Source organism: Filicampus tigris, chromosome 2 (assembly GCF_054856515.1).
Source record: "Filicampus tigris isolate MCC_2025a chromosome 2, RoL_Ftig_1.0, whole genome shotgun sequence".
Classification (NCBI taxonomy): Eukaryota; Metazoa; Chordata; class Actinopteri; order Syngnathiformes; family Syngnathidae; genus Filicampus; species Filicampus tigris.
This window is the reverse complement of record NC_141218.1, coordinates 21,814,828-21,834,162: the sequence shown is the minus strand read 5'-3', so window position 1 is coordinate 21,834,162 and position 19,335 is coordinate 21,814,828. Positions and strand designations below refer to the sequence as shown.

At 39.1% G+C, this 19,335-nt stretch overlaps 1 protein-coding gene across 4 annotated transcripts; it reads right to left on the bottom strand.

Moving 5' to 3' along the window:
• Positions 1-3,081: 3,081 nt before the first annotated feature.
• simc1 (SUMO interacting motifs containing 1) lies at positions 3,082-18,419 on the bottom strand. 4 transcript variants are annotated; one of them, XM_086024227.1, is made up of 10 exons: positions 18,051-18,419; positions 13,727-15,067; positions 13,394-13,641; positions 13,198-13,273; positions 11,956-12,116; positions 10,680-10,772; positions 10,400-10,531; positions 10,112-10,268; positions 8,878-8,962; positions 3,082-3,939 (listed from the first exon to the last, which is right to left on the bottom strand). In XM_086024227.1, the coding sequence occupies exons 1-10, from the start codon at positions 18,267-18,269 to the stop codon at positions 3,770-3,772; spliced, it is 2,682 nt and encodes an 893-aa protein (XP_085880353.1). In that variant the 5' UTR covers positions 18,270-18,419; the 3' UTR covers positions 3,082-3,769. The 4 variants fall into 4 exon arrangements, 3 of the variants coding, with proteins under 3 accessions (XP_085880353.1, XP_085880350.1, XP_085880351.1); XM_086024224.1 differs by lacking the exon at positions 3,082-3,939 and adding an exon at positions 6,068-8,427; XM_086024225.1 differs by lacking the exon at positions 3,082-3,939 and adding an exon at positions 6,068-8,427 and having other exon boundaries at positions 13,204-13,273.
• Positions 18,420-19,335: the final 916 nt, after the last annotated feature.

Sequence of the window (19,335 nt, the reverse complement as noted above, 5' to 3'; positions counted from 1 at the left end):
TCTTATCTGGAGAAACGATGGGTAGCTTTCATGCACTGATAGGACGTTGTACTACTGGATCAACAGGACCAGCACAGACATGGGTGCAAGATGAGTTTAAAATCCCTGTAAAGTGATAATGAAATGTCTTAAATTTGACACACACAGAGAATAGTGTTGTCAACAAGCATGCAAAATTTGAATGATAAAAAGAGCAAATATATAAAATATGGCTAAAAAAACAGGAGCCCTGGCTGATTTTATTTTTTCAATTTATTTCATAGTTACATTTTCCAAGTTCCCAATGAGCCTTTAGTATGGGGTGCACCCATTCTCTTTTTTCCTGCACTCCTACTCCTCCCTAAATTTAACAAAGCCAGGACTGTCTTTTGCAATGATGATAGACACATCTTGTCAAGTTGCGCAGTGTACTTTTTTGTCTCAACCAGTGGGAAAAGCCTCCCCAGCTCCCTCCCTGACTCCTCCTTGACTTCCTCGTAGGCTGTTATGTCATAACTTTCAACTATGGGCAAAGTTGCACTAGGGCGCAACCTTTCGCACTGAGTAAGTGCATTGCGAAAAGGCCTTTACCTGTCACTCAAATACGTTCCTGTACGAACATTTGTGCTCTATTGTCTGAGGAGTGAGCCACAGAGTGAATAAATGTCCTGTGCTGCTGTATTTAATAAACATTTAACTTTCCATGAAGTGTCTCTTTTATGTGGACCCACACAGTGGCGGAGCTACGTGTTGCTGTGGCCACCATTGGGTACTCTCTGGCCAACCCACAGCATGGGGAAAATCTGGGTCTTGTGTTTTTCTTGCCATTTTCACATGGGTGCATTATCCTTCAATCCCTTGATACTCTGCCACAACTACTAATACAAGCAGGCTCAACCCAAAGTATAAAGCAGTGTTTAGAATTATGAAAGAGGAGACTGCTATCTAGCATGGAGAAGTAATGATCACTCTGCACAATTCTGAGGTTCGGGGTTCAAATCTCTGACTGTCCTTTGTGGAGAGTCTATGTTCTTGCATATGTTTTCTGCTGGTGCTTACTACTGGCCTACATGCCTCAAACTTGCATAATAAGTTAAGTGAAAGCTCAAAATTGTCCATAGTTCTGAGTCTAAATGGTTGTTTGCCTTAAAAAGGAAATCAAACCAAACATATTTTTTTCAAGCATATGTTTCCAGCAGGCCCACTAGTTGAAACACGGCATTCTGATTAATATTGTGTTTGTGTAATGTGAGTTAAGCAGCAAAATCCATCCATTTTATGGGGCGGCCATTTTGTCACTTCTGTCAACTGAAGATGACATCACAACTGCTCAGGGCTCAGGTAAAGACCAATCACGGCTCAGTTTCAGAAAACAGCTCAGCCATGATTGGTCGTTACCTGAGCCCTGAGCAGTTGTGATGTCATTTTCAGTCGACACAAGTGATCAAATGGCCACCCCCAGAGATGGCGAAAAAAGGGTGGATTAACTCTTAATCCACAAACGCAATATTTATCAGAATGCCTTGTTTCAACTAGTGGGCTTGCAAAGAACAATTTCTTGAAGAAAAAAATGTTTGGGTGTACTTCATCTCTAAAGTTTAATTATAGTTTGGGATTTTTCATTATAGTTAGTTTTTATTGTGCAATGACTTTTGTCTAAATTCAGTTTTTAGAGCAAGTCTTTTAGTTTTTTATGGTAAATGCTTCATTTTAGTTTAGATTTTATCAGTTGTACTTTGTATTTTTCTTTTTTTTTTACATACAGTATATAGAGTGTTTGTCAAGTGCAAGATAAACAAAAAGGTCACTATTGTGTACTAAAATAAACTACAATTCTCAAACAACTGTTTGATCTTCCTTCTTCTGTATAGTCGGTCGTGCATTAACACCAAAATAATTATTTTTAAACTGAGCCCAGAAAGCCCACGTATGATATTGATTGACAGACAAAAACGATTTTTGGCACAATTATGGTTTAATAGTTAGTTTTGGTTAGTTATCTATAATAACGTTGCCTGTGACTGATTGACAACCAGTGCAGGATGTTCCCCGCCTCTCAACCAGTCAGCTGAAATAGGCTCCATTCACCCGTGACCCAAATGAGGATAAAGGGCATAGAAAATGGGTGGAGACTGATTGGCATGTGCCCTTCACAGTTCTGAAGTTGGGTGTTCGAATCTCCGTTGCATGTTCTCACCATGTCAGTTTTCTCTGGGTGCTCTGGCTTGTTTCCACTACACATTCCCAAAGCATGTTTGTCTGGGATTGTCAAATAAACGCTGATATAACTGAAACATAGTACTTAGCTCCTAGCAACTCAGAGGCAAGATCTGTAATGATATACAGTAAATGCTCTATGGCTTTGCAATAACCCCCAGCAGCCCTGTAAGAAATCCTTGTGTTTTCTGTATTTGATCTGGAATAATCCTTTCGTTCCCACATACAAGTGTCAAGAACAGTATTTGTTCGCTTGGTCATTTCCTTATACTTGCTGATCTTGGAAATCTACTTTGTAATATCACTTTGGATTAATGCTAGTCTTTGCTAACAGGTTGCCCAAGTACGTCTGTAAAGACCCTCCAGCTCGTTCAAAATGCAGCAGTATGAGTGTTAAACAGAACCAAGAGAAGAGACCATATGTATTCTTCGCTGTACTGGCTTCTCATAGAAATCCTCCCTTTTTCAAACAAAGCACTACATGGCAAGGTAGCATTATGGTCCCATGTTACCAAAATCCATTTTCCCACTGTCACTGTCTGTGACATAGTTTAAGCTTGACATAAGTAGTGTTGTTGCACATTATTACTCACTTAAACTCAACTTCGCATTGAAGGAAAAAAAGATTGTCACTGTTTGTGGCACACAGAACTTTTTGAGAACTATTTTTAACAATACCAACACTGTACAAAAAATGACTACTTTGGTATGTCTTGGTTGAAAACCAATAAAGTTGGAATAAAAAATGAGTGAAAAAGTTGCCGTATTTCATAAGTATTTGTTTCCAGCTCTCGGTTGTACCTTACTGTGACCCAAGCAAGCAAAATCATTAGCCACACATTATACACTTACTCCATTTATGCCATTCACACACAGACACACGGACCCACCCACACAATTAAGATATTTAATATATCAGTGGTTCTTAAAGTTTTTACACCAATATCACCAAAAAAAAAAAAAAAAAAAAAATCACTTAGCTCTACAAATATCACCATAACAAATGTACAAGAAGTTCAATACAACAAAAGACCAAGGAGACCAAGAACAAGGATGTGGCATGGCACCTTTAAAGTGAAGTCAACCCCCAAAAAAATTATTTACCTAAATATGTTCGATGAGCCTCCACTAGTCAAAACACGGCATTCTGATTAATATTGTGTTTGGAATATGAGTGAAACAGGAAAAGCCACCAGCTTTTAGCCATCTCAGGGGGCGGCCATTTTGTCACTTCTATCGACTGAAAATGACATCACAGCAACTCAGGGCTCAGGTAATGACCAATCACGGTGCACCTGTTTTCTGAAGCTGAGCCATGATTGGTTGAGCAACTCTGATATCAATTTCAGTTGACATGGCAAGTGGCAAAATGGCTGTGCACTGGCATGAACAAAAACGGGTGGATTTTACTGCTTTACTCATATTCGACAGCCGCAATATTAATCAGAATGCCGTGTTTTGACTAGTGGAGGCACGTAGAACATATTATTGGAAAGAAAATGTTGACTTCCTCTTTAAAAGAGCTTATGATGCTTAATCAACCTAGTAGAATGCTACATTTTCACATCTTACATTAACTTGCAGTTAAAAAATAATTTGTAAAAGTAGGACGGGCGGTGCATCTGGTTAGGATGCCTTCAGGACGCCTTCCTGGGAAGTTGGTATGTCCCGTTGGGGAGGAGGCCACAGGGATGACCCAGAACACGCTGCACTCGGTTGTCCTGGGATCGCCTCCAGATCTACCTGGAAGAGATGGAATAAGTGGCTGGGGAGGCGGAATGGCTTCCCTGCAAAAACTGCTGCGCCCACAACTCCTCCCTAAATAATCTGAAGCAGATAGAGAAAGCCTTTTGCATGAAGGTCCCCCCCTATGGAGACATTTTCCTGACACAGTCCGGAGGGCAAACACCCTCTCTCAATTCAACAGCAAACTTAAAGTGGGAAGTCAACGCAAACATTTTTTTTTCAAGAATATGTTCTAGGCAAGGCGGCACGGTGGTCGACTGGTTAGCACGTCCGCCTCACAGTTCAGAGGTCGTGGGTTCGATCCCGGCTCCGGCCTCCCTGTGTGGAGTTTGCATGTTCTCCCCGTGCCTGCGTGGGTTTCCTCCGGGTACTCCGGTTTCCTCCCACATTCCAAAAACATGCATGGTAAATTGATTGGACTGTCTAAATTGCCCCTAGGTGTGATTGTGAGTGCGGATGTTTGTCTCTGTGTGCCCTGCTATTGGCTGGCAACCAATTCAGGGTGTCCCCCGCCTGCTGCCCAAAGACAGCTGGGATAGGCTCCAGCACGCCCGCGACCCTTGTGAGGATAAGCGGTATGGATAATGAATGAATGAATGTTCTATGCAAGCACACTAGTTGAATTCTGATAAATATTGCGTTTGTGGAATAAGTGTTAATCCACTCGTTTTTAGCCATCTCTGGGGGCGGCCATTTTGTCTACTGTCGACTGAAAATGACATCATAACTGCTCACAACGACCAATCACGGCTCGGATTCAGGAAAACAGGTCAGCTGTGATTGGTCGTTGTGAGTAGTTGTAATGTCATTTTCAGACACAAGACAAAATGGCCGCCCCCAGAGATGGCTAAAAATTAGTGCATTTTGCTGCTTAATTTAGGCTATATTCCACAAACGCAAAATGAATCAGAATGCCGTGTTTCAACTAGTGGGCCTGCTGGGAACAAAAAATTATTAAGTATTCTTGAAAAAAATACATTTGGGTTGACTTCCGCTTCAAAACTTTCAATCTTGATAAAGCTTACAGTCAAGAATGAATCAAGATTGTCCTGGCTCATCCCTTAGTCATTCTGCCGTAGTCCGAGATTGCCAAGGAATCTCTCCTGATGCACTGTGCTTCCCTCCCTCTTCTCTCTATCCTTCCTACTTCTTCATCTCAATTAATAACATAATAGTCAGAGACAGCTTGTTGGGTGTGCTGTTGTCTCATCACCATCTATGTAGTTTGTTCCGAACCTGCTTTTAGGTCATCATACTGCAACACCCATGACCTGTGCCTGAGACTAAGTTTTTGTACATTGGGCAGCACATTTCAGCACAAAAATACCATGATAATCTTGAGATGTCATTGTACCCTGCACAGATTGAAGCAACCCTGTGCCAGATGTAGCAAAGCAGCCAAAGAACAGAAGAGCTTCCTCCAAGTTCCACAGTGGGGACAGTGTTTTTTTTTCTTGGTATGCTTCATTTTTGCCTCTGTGAATAATATAGAGCTGGTGTACCTTGCCAAAAATTCCAGTTTGTCTCATCTGTCCATAGGATAGTCTCCCAGAAGGTTTGTGCGCCTGTCCACATGCATCTTGACAAATTCCCATCTCGTTATTTAAAATTTATCTTCAGCAGTGGAGTCCTTGGTTGTCTCCCATGTAGTCCACTTTGGCTCAGTTTCAAATCAGTTTCTTACTGCAGCCTTGTCCAGAAAGCTTGGCTACAGTCCCGTGGATCTTACATTTTATGTGCTAGAAAAATAATTTTCTCTCTAATCTCCTGAGACTCCACTTTTGCCCACATGATGTCACATCTGTATAATGTATGAGGTGTGGTTCTTGACATGCTCAATGTGGCTTGAGATAACTTGTAAATTGGCACTGTATATTACTAAAAATGTACTTGACTGAGCCACAGTGTTAGGGGTAACTGTAACGCGTTACAGTATAGTAAGGCGTTATTCATCGTACAGTACTTTTGTTATTGTATTACACTTATCAAGCTCAGTGACGCGTTACAATATTGGGACAAGACACAAACACTCACAAAATAAAAGCTATAAAGAGATAGCACAGCACATACTAACTGAAACAATCACTATAATCAAATTTTCTAGCATGCCAAAGATAGTCAAATGTCAAAGTTGGACATATATTTTTAATAGTTTGTCTTCAGGACCAATAAATTATTTTGATATCATAATCAAGTGTTTAACAATGTTAAGTCATTGTGAGACCATCCACGTCATGTCGTCATAAAATAAAAGGCAAAACATTCAAAATGCAGACAGGAACAAACCTAAGTAAATAGCAGCGTTTAGAATGCTGAAGAATTGGGAGTCATCATGCTTTTTAGATATGATTTGACACTGATAGGCTGTTAGCTACAAAATGCAAATCAGTTCACCTCTGGGCAGAAGACCCCCGCTGGCCGATGACATCATACTATAAAGCAACCTCCGCAATCCGACACACACAAACGCACACTATATTATCGCCAACTAAATAAAATTCGGATGTGCTCGTTTTTTGTTCAATAAATTCACCTCAAACCTTTGTCTCCATGTACTTTGTAGAAAAGAAAATTACAACCAACTTTAGTTTGAATTGTGTTTTGTTAAATACATTTTTAATGAAAGACAAATCCATGCACTCATATCGATGTCGGACCTCTCTTTATCAACAGATATTTTTGCTTTTATTACACGTTTCCTATCTATTTATCTATCCATCTTATATCGTATTTTCTTAGAACAATTATCAATTATACTTGTATTATACACGTATCACCAGCATCAGTTAGACTATTATCGATAATTAAACTTCAATACCGGTAGGCCCATGTACAAAAAAAATATCTTTTATTAATAGTTAATAAATAATTTATTAAAAGTATTGGCAATATAAACTTCTATTTCACGTGTATAAATTAATTTGAGTATGTTGACAATTTAATGTATGGTGTACAGTCTGTGATTATTTATCAGAATCAGAATCAACCTTTATTGGCCAAGTATGTAAAACACAAGGAATTTGTCTCCGTTAGTATGATACACTAATATTGCAGTAAGAAGCAACTAACTACGATATAGAAATGACATGCAAGTATAGAAAGTCTTATTGGACCAAATATCAGTTTCAATATTTATATGTAAAAAAAAAAAAAAAGAAAAAAGAAATATCTTGTTATTGATCTAATATTGATCAACGGCAATGATCTCCCACCATGGAGTTAAAACAGGCTTCCATGGCGCAGTGAGTCACTCTTTCTGGTTATATCGGCCAGCGGGGACGGGGTGTTACTGAAGTTTGCAGTCAGAATTGCTGACGGAAGCCCGTTTAAAATCAGAGGCCGACCGGCCTATATAGGGGGGTACTATTGTCCCTCCCCCCAAAAAAAGGCGAGCCCAGGTCTGGTAACTGGTAATTCATTCAATCGTTATCTGAACCGCTTGTCCTATGAAATATATTACATCTTGGAATCATACTCTAAAAACAGTTGGGTTAAAAATAACACAAAATAACACAATTTTGTGTCAAAAAAAGGATCGATCCACTAATTGGGTCAATAAAGGCAATAAAGGCATTCTTATCTTGACCCACCTTCTTGTGTTGCTTTGTACAAAACAGTAAATTTTTTGTTTTTGTACAAAATTACCCTTTTTTGGTTGTTTTCTGCACAAATAACCCAGAAAGTCAGGTCAAATTGACCCAAGTAGTGAATCGGCCCATTTTTGAACCCAAATTGTGTTATATTTTTTAGTGTGTAAGTGGCATAGAGAATGGAATGATAATGGACTGTCTCAGTTTGTTTGTTAGGCTCGGGATATTTCACTCTAAAAACAGTGGCGTTAAAAATAACACAAGTTCAGGTCAAAACTTGACCAACCTATTAATTGGGTCAATTTGACCCACCGTCTTGTCTTGTACAAAACAGCCTAATTTTTTGGGTTGCTTTGTACAAAACTACCCTTTTCTCTCTACCCATTTTTTTTCTTTGATGGAGTGAATCGATTGTTTGGGTTCATCATAAAAGGGCTGTTGTTGTTACAATTATTATTATATATTTCTAAGAAAAATAAAAGGTTGAGATGTGAGTGTGGATTGTCAATTTGCCTTGCACCTGGCTGTCGACCAGTCCAGGTACTATCCTGCCTCTTGCACAAAGTAAGCCGGAATAGCTCCCCCGCAACTTTAACGTGGACAACTGTTTTTGTTTGTTTGATGTTATAAAAAAGACCTATCTTACAGAAATAGAGTACAATGACAATATTCAACAAAACCAACTAACATTCACAGACATCTAGTAGGAAGTCCTGTAAATAAGTGAGAGACTCTTCCACGTGAGGTGGCAACGCTCTGCCAATGTCTGCCTGGGATCTGGACAGGAAGCCCTCCACAGATTTACAAATGGCCGCCTTTGTTAGGTTATCGTCAGTCTTGTAGACCAAGGCACCCGGTCGACTTATTTGCTTGCTGACTGAGCTGTAGAGATATCCTACAGATGAAGTGTACAGTGTTTATAATAATTACATAGGACATCAAAAATTATTTGAACATTCTCTCTCCAGGAGAGATATTACATACAGTGGACAGTCTATTTCTTGACAATAAAAACTTGCAAAAAAAAAAAAAGCACACTTAGGCAATGTTCGTAACCCAAAAAGTTAAATCCTGACATTTTAATCAGATAACAAAAAATAGCAATGTGTTGAATAGACAACTACGAATGTCATAATGTGTTAGGTCATGCAAGCGTATAAAAGCATTTTCTTCACTTTTTCTTTCTTGAGTACATTCTGATTCAACCCTACACTATCATATTACATCCAGCTATACTGTAGATAAAGTCAACATGGGAAATAACATTAAAAAAAAACAGTAGTTTAGTTTTAGTTTACATTTAGTTCTTTTATCGCGATGATCCCGGTTCTTTAAAAAATCTCACCTTTCATTGTTGTGTTGTAGCTGACTAGCAGCATCCAGAGGTGTTGAACCAACTCCTCCCATTTCTTCCAATGTTCATCATCATCCTGGGGATCAGAACGACACATCAGAGTATTGGTTTTAAGTGGCCGTTTTTCATGGGTTTTTGCAATTTCCCCGCAAGTTTGAATTTAGAGTAGTTTGCCTTTCAGTACATCATGCAGAGTAGCATTGGAGTCTACTGGAAGATATTCAGTGGAACATACATACATAGTATGTATATATGTATATATATATATATATATATATATATATATATATATATATATATATATATATATATATATATATATATATATATATATACATACATACATACATACATATATACAGACATACATATATATGTATATATATATACATACATACATATATATGTATATATGTATACATACATATATACATACATACATATACTGTTGCTACTCTCACTAGCTGTACGATGCATACATGAACCTCGGAAACATCACAACTCATCAAAACACAAATCCGATCACAACACAGATAACCCAGAAACATAATTCCAAAAGAATTTGAGAGCATGGATATGTGGCTTTCACACAGGCACGAGTGTATTAATCTTTATTGTTTCAATCGAAGATGCAAGTGAACCACTATTTTTAATTAAAAAATCTAGTGGTAAATACCATGCTGTATTCTCTTACAAAGATGTTGAAATCGTCATTGTCTACGAACACATATCTTGACCATACATCACGTTTGGATGATTTCACGGCTTTAAAGTCCTTGGGCGTGCCATCTACATCACTGCCGTGGCTTATAGCAGGGCCGCGATCGACGGCGTCCGCCATTACTCCTCGAAAAAATTCCGGATATGCTCCGACAACTCACGACAGCGTCACATGTATATTCTGATTCATTTCATTGCTAAGAGAGCGAGAATTGGATTAAAAAAATAAAAAATAAAAATGACGTATACGCTCTCCGGCTTTAAACGGAGAAACACGCAACAGCGCTCCTGGCTTTAGTGGTAGAAACGCGGTTCTGAGCAGCCGGACAAAATGGCGGACAAACGGACGGTGGACAGGTACCACGGCTGTCGGCGGAAGACATTAAAGAGACTGCAAATTTTTAGTGAAATGCCCAACTCTGCATACTAGACAATCTTCTCCATACATAACATTTAGTTAACAGTTCATTTAGTTAATCCTTTGTGGCAAGTGCAAAATAGTCACCGTTGGGTCTGCAGCCAGTGTGCAGTTCTCCAAAAAGTGCAACAAGCGACTCAGTGACATGGGCACAGTTGTTTTCAGTGGGCACGCATAGTCCAGCAGTTGTTCCAGAAGCTTCCATCTCAGCACATTGCTCTGTAGGCTGTCCAGCAGCAGCTGCCTAGGAGTCATTTGGTTACAGACAGAACCTCACGAGAAGAGGACAATTGTGTAGCAAAATAGCAGAGAACAGTAAAGTTTGCTAGTTTGTATACTGGTTCACTACTTGGTTCACTTTTCTCTCATGCTCACCTGTGTGCTCGTAGGGTCTCGCTGCTGATGAGTGTGAAAAAGAGTTCCTGGGACAACTTGGGTGCGCTTAGTGCAGGAGAGCGATCCACCTCTAAAGCCAGACATAACATCCTCTGCAGAATCGACACGATTCTGCAAGGTTAGAAAGGTTAGCCTTCCATGTGAAAGGGGGGGGGGGGGGGGGGAGTATTTCGGAAATAAAACCTTGGCTGAAGGTTTTATGTCCTTAATATTTGTTTTTGGTCTCTCCACAGGAGTGCTCACAAAATATGAGGTTTACCTGATATGTTCATCTTTTTCTCTGGCGGCTCCATTACTCTTTCCAATTACAGTCGATTTCATAATGGCAGAAAACAGCCACTTAATGACATCCCTAAAAGACCAAAAGTATTTTTTATCATAATTGACCACAGGTGGGTACAGTTGGCAAAAAATATGTTCAACCAAGAGTAATGTTACACACGTTACAATATTTTTACTTAAAAATTAATCCACCAAATAATGACTTGCATAAGAGTATAGAGTGACTGCCGAGCAAGTTACGATTTATTCGTTTAGATAGCGTAATGAACTTCAAATTGGCTTGGAGGTGACACAATTCGTCAATTGATCAACAGCTAATTGCCCATCAAATTAACGCTATTTTGATTAATTCATAATACAAAATAAGTAATTGTTTAAAGCATTTAATTTAAAATTGGCCAAATCCTCTGACGTCAGTCTCTCAACAGAAAATATTTTTTGCTTAGTTGATTGATGTTGTCCTTCATGAAAGCAGACTCACTATTTATTTATTTTTTTCAAAATATGAAATTTGCAAACATCTGCTTTGTTTTCTGTCTGCTTATTGTATCATATGGCTACTACCGCTCCCTTGACGACACTTATGTTAACATTTTATGGAAATGTGACTGTTTGCCATGTCTGTAATGTTCTTGTATTAAAAAATATATATTTTACTTAACAATGACAGTATAGCACTGACATTTTTTTCCCAATTTTCTGACATGATCACAACCTCAAAATCAATTTATTGAAGAAAAAAAAAAGTATCGTATATAGTAATATATTTAGTAATATTTTCAGTTTTCAGATTCAGCAACAGGTCTAACTTATTGCTGAAACGTCATAGTTATGAATTACAATTACATGAGTTACATTGCGCATGGTAAAACCTGTATTGCAATCAATGGTTGTTTGTTTTTGCGGTTGGTTGGCTGCGAGTCCAGGGTGTACCTCACCTGGGACAAGCTCCGGCTCCATCTGTGACCGAAATGAGGAAAAGCGGTATAGAAAATGTAAGGACGGATAATTTACATAATTATCTGATTTAACTTTGATTTATATAAAAGGGTCAACTGCTGGAACCAAGTGCAACCACTGACAGAGTGAATTATGCAATTGTGTAGGTTCATCATCATCATCATCATCATCATCATCGTCAACATTTTTTGTCTTTTTTTTAAAGAAATATTGAAGTTGAGTCACAAAACATTGGGCAGTTTCCTCTGCTTGCCCTTGAGATGGGCCTGTAGGCTCCGAGATGCCAAACTCACTTTACTTGTGGGAAGCGCTGATTGCATGACAATGTAGCTCTTGCAATGGAGTGATGGACTTCAGATGTGGACTTCTTTTGAGAGAAGTCATCCTCCAAAGTCTGCACAATATACTCCAGGAGCATGCGCACCACCTCAGGGTGATGCTTGTTTTTGTCATCCTGATCAAGAGAGGCCACTGTAAGAACATCAGTAAACTGACAGCTTGTATGATCCTCAAATGTCATCAAGATTTTGGACATCAGACTGATGGTGCACCTCACCTGACCATATTTCACCCCTTCATTAATTGTTAACGATCAACTTGTTTTGTTGAGCTTTTTTTGGAACATTTAACTCATTCACTGCCATTGACGAATTTATTTTGTCTTTTCACAGTCCAGCCATTCAATCCCAGGAACCTATTTATATTATTTTCCAAACGTTAGGGTAAAAGAGGGTCTGAAAATGTCTGGCAGTGAATGAGTTAAGGAAAAGAGGGCAGTACAAGAAGAAGAATATGCACAGGAAGTTTAGGTAAAATATGGCTGAACAATTAATCGAGCAAGTGAAGCTTTAGTATGACTGAGTTGACCACTGCGAAAACATTACAGTTGTCGCCTTTTCGCCACCCATCAAGTGATTGTTCACTACAGCCGCAACAAAAAAAATTTGAGGCTTCGAGTACCCGAACTACATTATTACTTTTTTACTGACACAAAAAATATTAGATACAGTCAAAGGAGGAGTGAATTTACACAAAGACGGGAAAGGGTGAGGAATGATGGAGACTTTTTGCAATGTTTTTTTTTTCTTTTTCAGGCTGTCACAACCATTGAGAATGTGGTAACACAAATTGAAAATGTTAAAATTTATTTAAGGATCGATTGTTTACATGTTTTGACAAATGGGTCATTTTGTTCAAAGAGGAAATACACATTCACATTTTCTGCAAAGAAATACACGTATTACAATTATTTTCGTGTATGTTGATGCAAGGTTCATGCTCCTAAAAAGGTTTCAAAGCTTGTTTGGCATCAGGACAAATAATGCAAATCCCAGAAGGTTTAAAAAAAAAAAAATGCCATTGTCATGATTTTTCCTCCTCTTTTGAAAAAAAAAAGTGAGATTTTGCCCTAAGAACAGGCCAATTATTTTACAATATGAACAAACTGGAGGTCGGCCAGTGTCAGAGGAAGGATCGTGTTCAACTACACAAGCAAGCTAAAGTAGCTGCGATAAATTGCCCAGATTGTTCAGTACCTGTACCTGAGTGGACATGACTGCAGTCAACATCTCCCAGCTCCAAGGGACTGTGTTTTTATCAACCGGGTGTTGTCTACAACCAAAACATGATTTCAGTCCATGAATAAGAAGATGAGAACTTCATAATGTGAGGTGATATTTGGTATTTTCTTTGGACGGACCATCATTCACCCTGGGCGGTGTTGGCTCTCACCTTTGTATCCTCATCAGCAGATTCCAAGCCTGCACACAATGATGACGTGGACACAGTGGGTCCAGCAGGATGCCACTTAGCAGGTGGGACATGACATCCTTGGGAAGACAGTAACCAGGATGTAGGAGGTCAGACAAAAGCTGCAACGTGCCTTCATGGTAGTTCTCGTCCATGGTGATGTAAACTAGACTGAGTCTTTGCTGGCACTGAACCGTTGATTTGTCACAGTTCACATTTTCCTCATGCATCTAGAAAGGAAGCATATAGTAAGCCTATGCGTATCGGCTGCAAATAAGTGAAATAAAATACAAAAATGTGAATAACGGTCCCTACCAGAGTATTTGCTAATCCATCCGTTATTCTCTGGCATGCAAGTGGGCACACAAAATGCCTTTCATCCTGATTGGCCCCCCTGAATTCAACATCAGCATTCCCTTCGCCATCACTGTCACCCTGCCACATGAAATATGTTGGACTGTCTCTCTCCGCTTCATCGCCACATGGCCAAAAGCCATCCAAATCTTCACTTTTCGATATGGACCGAGGAGAGTCAACGGGAATGCTCTGGGACAGTTGATCTGACCTGTTTGACTCGATATCAGTCACGTCTTCCGTCCCTCTCCGTGAAATGGTGGTCCCATCTCGGGCATGGTTACATGTGGACATTGGATCCTCTTGGCTGTTTGTGTGAGATGCGGCAGGGGTGAATGAAGACAAGATGTTCACCGATAATGCAGCATCATCCATTTTGTCTGCATGTGTGCCATGCAGTTGTCCGGGACACGCTGACTGCTGAGTGGCATCTTCACTTAAACTAAGAGAAGTATTCTGTCCTGAAAGTGTACCTTCTGTTACTCCCGTTTCTAGGAAACTACATTTTTTTGATATTCGATGATTCAGGACAGGTTTGAACTCAAAAGACAGCCCCTCTAAATTTGACTTGAACTTCACACAGTCCTGCTTAGATGAACTGCGTGTATCAAGCTCATTTGAAGCGTCATGTTTCAATCTTCTTTTTGGTACGTTTTCCTCTTCTTGTTTGCCTCCCCTGAATTCAACATCAGCATTCTTATCTGTCCTGCTGGACTGGATATCAGTCATGTCTTCTGTCCCTCTCTGTGAAACGGTGGTCCCATCTTGTGCACGATCACTTGTGGGTGAAACGGTGGTCCCATCTTGTGCACGATCACTTGCGAACAGCGGGTCTTCTTGGCTGTTTGTGTGAGATGAGGCAGGGGTGAATAAAGATGGGATATGCACCAATGGAGGCTCGTCATCCACTTTGTCTGCATGAGCGCTGTGCGGTTGTCCGGGACATGGTGACATCTGAGTGGCATCTTCACTTAAACCGAGAGAAGCTTGAGAAGCTGAATGTGTGCCTTGTGTTCCTCTCATTTCTCGAAAAGGACGTTTTTTTGGTATTCTGTAATTTAGGATAGGTTTGAATTGAAAAGCTAGCACTTCTAAATTTGGCTTTAACTTTGCATAGTCCTGCTTGGATGATTTGTGTATATGTAAATTTAGTTCATTTGAAGTGTCATGTTTCAATGTTCTTTTGGGTACGTTCTCTTCTTGTCTGGCCTTCTTTATCAAAGTGTTCTCATTGAAGTCTGTTCTTCCATGCAACTTCACTTCTGGATGAGCCTTTCTTGATTCTCTCTCCCTAGTTGCAACCTAGAAAAAGGGAAGATAAATATATTTTTTGTAATTGCAAACTCAAAAAAATCAAAACAATATTAGTAATAGCAATAATAATTGCAACATGCAAACTACACACAGGGAGGCCGGAGCCGGGATCGAACCCACGACTTCTGAACTGTGAGGCGGACGTGCTAACCAGTCGACCCCCTGCATCTTGAGGCAACTGAGGCAAATTGAATTTCACTCCATGATTGTAACTAGCAAAGCGGCTGTTGATAAGATAAGATAACCTTATCTTAAATAAATCTTAAATGGGAACATTTGTAAGCATTTGCAAAAATGAACACAACACCCTTGCTTTCGCTTCCATTTTTCATGAGATGAACTCAAGGATCCAAGACTATGTACACAAAAGGCATATTTTTTCCACAAATATTGTGAACGGCCGTGACTAAATCTGTATAAATAAGTGAGCACTTTTCCTTTCCTTGTCAGGTGTGACAAGAAGCTGATTGTACTGCATGACTATTGCACAGGTGTGTCTTTGGCAGCTCACAATAAAAGGTCACCTCAAAATGTGCAATTTTACTGTATTTGTTGGGCATTGCTGCAATCAGCATGCCAATTGCATGTTCCCTCAAAACATTCTGTAGCACTGTGCTGTGTGATAAAATTGAGTGTATATACTACATAACTTCTGGGAAAAAAAGGCATGGCTACATCAACAGAGGATGTAAAAATGCTGATGTCATTTGGGACAAATTTGAAATCTGAATGGCGAAACGACTGCACTGCTAATAAGTTAACTCAGCTAGCACTACTCATTCCGAAGCCCCTGGGCAGGTAGCTAGCTAGACTTGGCATCTGAAATCTTATTGGGGAAAAAAAATAAAAATATGAAACAAAGAGAATAGAATGGTGGGAATAAGATAATCCAATTTCATGCAACAAATGTGACAATTTGTTAGAATTCTTGAAAAGTCAGCTGCAGTCTTTGCCGCACACAGAAGCAAATCTTCAAAGTGACTTATTTACGTGAAGCAGAAATCTATATTTACCTGAAAGATAGGGTCCATCTCACCTTCGGAGAGAGGATAAGCATTACATCTATTGTCCCTGCTTAAAAATGTTCACATTTCAGCCAACACAAACTCCACTTTGAACTTGAGAAACATACAAGAGGCTGTCTCCTCTGTGGAATAAAACCTGCATGTCAACCACAGCGCGTGAATGCAAATTACTAGGAGTGTAAAGCTACGCTAAATCACATTTCGGTTCGGTTCGTTTTTTTTTTTAAACTTCAGTTCGGTATATTTTCGGTACAAAAAAAACAGATTTTAAAAAAATATATGTTTATTTTGAAAAGATGACAAGGAAATGGTACATTTTTTAGAAAAAATAAATAAAAGTGAACCATTCGGGTGATATTCTAAGAAATTACACCAGAATAAAAAATACACTAACAATAAAGATCTCTTGATTTAGTAAATTATTAAAGTTGAAGTCAACCCGAACATATTTTTTTTCAAGAATATGTTCTATGCAAGCCCACTAGTTGAAACAGGCCCTTCTGATAAATATTGCGTTTGTGGAATAAGTGTTAATCCACTTGTTTTTAGCCATCGCTGGGGGCCGCCATTTTTTCTTCTGTCGACTGAAAATGACATCACAACTGCTTACAACGACCAATTACGGCTCAGATTCAGAAAACAGGTTAGCCGTGATTGGTCGTTGTGAGCAGTTGTGATGTCATTTTCAGTCGACAGAAGACAAAATGGCCACCCGCAGAGATGGCTAAAAATGAGTGCATTAACCTATATTCCACAAACGCAAAATTAACCAGAATGTCGTGTTTCAACTAGTGGGCCTGCTGGGAACATATTCTTGAAAAAAATATGTTTGGGTTGACTTCCGCTTTAAGACACTGAAATCTTTAAACACTCAGCAGCAAAAGCCTATGACATTAACATAACATTTTAATAGAACAATATAAGCATTTTGGCCTTTCAAAAAATATTTTGGGGGGGAGGTTGGGTAGCGCACAGTATGCCCCTGTGATGCAGCCCAATCGTTTGTCCTTGAAGTGAAGTCAAACATTTTGGAGTGGGGTGGATTCATATGATTAATTATTTCATGAACGCAAGATTAATCAGAAAACCAACTAGCATGGCACATAGAACATAATGAAAAGAAAATGTTTGACTTGACTTCCGCTTCAATACATTTTTCCTCCTTGCATTACTTGCACTTTTATACTTTAAGTTTATACTTATACTTTAAATTTTAAAACCACTACTTATACTTCCTTTTGACTGAAGTCAGCTGGGATAGGCTTCAGCATCTCCCCACGACACTGTACTGTACAGTATAAGTGGTGTTGAAGATGACACACACTTTTATACTTTTACTAAAAAGCTGGACTACACACTTCGACTTCTACCAGTTTTTCTAAATACCAATATCTATACTTCTCCTTGAGTAATAAATGTAAAGAATACTTTTGACACCTCTGATATTGTATATATATAATCGACAAGATCGATATGTCACGCTGGGCAGTACCTTCGGGCCAGTACTCCAAATTGTAGAAGTCCACTTAAAACTTCTAGTCACGTAAACTAATCAAAATATTAACACTTACTGCATTACGTACCGCGCTGGCAAAGAAATGGCGAAGCTAACTACCAGTATGGTAGTATGGATTGTGGAATATAATACTATTTTTAACATAAAGGTCAGAGCACTCTATAAATACTCTAGTAATTATTTGGAGGACTATTTTTTACTTTAGTCATATACCTGTAGTTGTTCCAGTGTCCCCTGTAAGACATTTACTGCCACCAGCTGGCATAAGTCTTGTAAGTGCACACGAAGGTTAAGAAGGTGAAAATAATTTTAAAAAGAAAGTTGTAATTCAATTCAGCCTCACGTGCTGGGCACCCCTTCTTTAGCACTACCTGGCGCCTTCTTAAAGTGCTTTCTGTTCCCCCAATTTTCGCTCATGTAGCGTACTTACAGGTGGGTTGATGGCGTCTTGGACGTCAACTTGCACCATCGTGATGGACTCTGGCTTGGCGGCAGGGACGCTGTAGGAGCTGACATATTCCACATCCGAGCAGTCTTCATCACTGTCAGAGTCAGAGCTGATGCTGATGACAACATTCATCCCTTCTTCCTTCGGACAATGTCGAGGTTTTCGAGGGCCAAAAAAGCTGGTGTAAACAGCTAACGACATTTATTTACCATAAAATCAAGACCAGCGATTCTAAAACTAAAATAGTCGTTTTAAAAAAAGGATGGTATCTTACACGACAGTTACGGAGTAAGAACAAATCTTAGAACACATGTCATCACATATTTACATTACGCCCTCCTGCTTCTTTTGTTGTTGTTTTTTCTTCTTCTGCGTTGAATATGTACGTACACACAACGGACAGAAATTGGCATTTACCGTGTTCACTGACATCTGCCGTAACGGAGTGGTAAAGCAGGCATGGGCAATTATGTAAAACCTCGCGTTTCATTTATTCATTTATTGAAAACGGACAGATGAGCCAGATCAGTCGTTGATCAGGTATAAACAAAATGATAATTATGTAAATAAATTGTAATCATAAATTAAGTCATCCATCCATCCATTTTCTTAACCTCTTTTCCTAACTACGGTTGCGGAAATGTTTACTTTTTTTCATAATTAACTACTGGTATGGATCTATAATTAATGACATGCTCGATTATTAAATAAGATATAAACAAGTACATGTAAATATAAAACTGTGATCAAATGTAGACCTCTGAAGCAGATCTGACCCACTGGTGATCATTGACAATTGATTATTGTCAATTTAGTTGCTTTATTATTATTTTTTTTTAGTAAAATGTGAATTTATGTATACATTGTTTTGATTTTAAAAATAAGCTTCATTACATTATGCATTTATTTCTCTCTCTCTCTCTCTCTCTCTCTCTCTCTCTCTCTCTCTCTCTCTCTCTCTCTCTCTCTCTGCCTATTCACATTATCTCTCTCACTCTCTCTCTCTCTCTCTCTCTCTCTCTCTCTCTCTCTCTCTCTCTCTCATCTCTCTCTCTCTCTCTCTCTCTCTCTCTCTCTCTCCTCTCTCTCTCTCATCTCTCTCTCTCTCTCTCTCTCATCTCTCTCTCATCTCTCTCTCTCTCTCTCTCTCTCCCTGCCTATTCACATTATTTGTGCTCTTACTCTTTCCCCGAGAAATAAGTAGTAAAGTAATCAAGTAAATATGTTGAAGTGCTACATCATGACTGTGTGTGTACATATGCACGGT

Bases quoted from the DNA above. Each gene is read 5' to 3' on its own strand.
- simc1 (XM_086024224.1), bottom strand. From the start codon at position 18,269: ATGTCGTTAGCTGTTTACACCAGCTTTTTTGGCCCTCGAAAACCTCGA. The intron at 13,642-13,726 runs GTAGGGACCGTT...CTTCCTTTCTAG, and splicing joins ATGGATTAGCAAATACTCTG to ATGCATGAGGAAAATGTGAA. The intron at 10,269-10,399 runs GTGAGCATGAGA...AATGACTCCTAG, and splicing joins GAGACCCTACGAGCACACAG to GCAGCTGCTGCTGGACAGCC.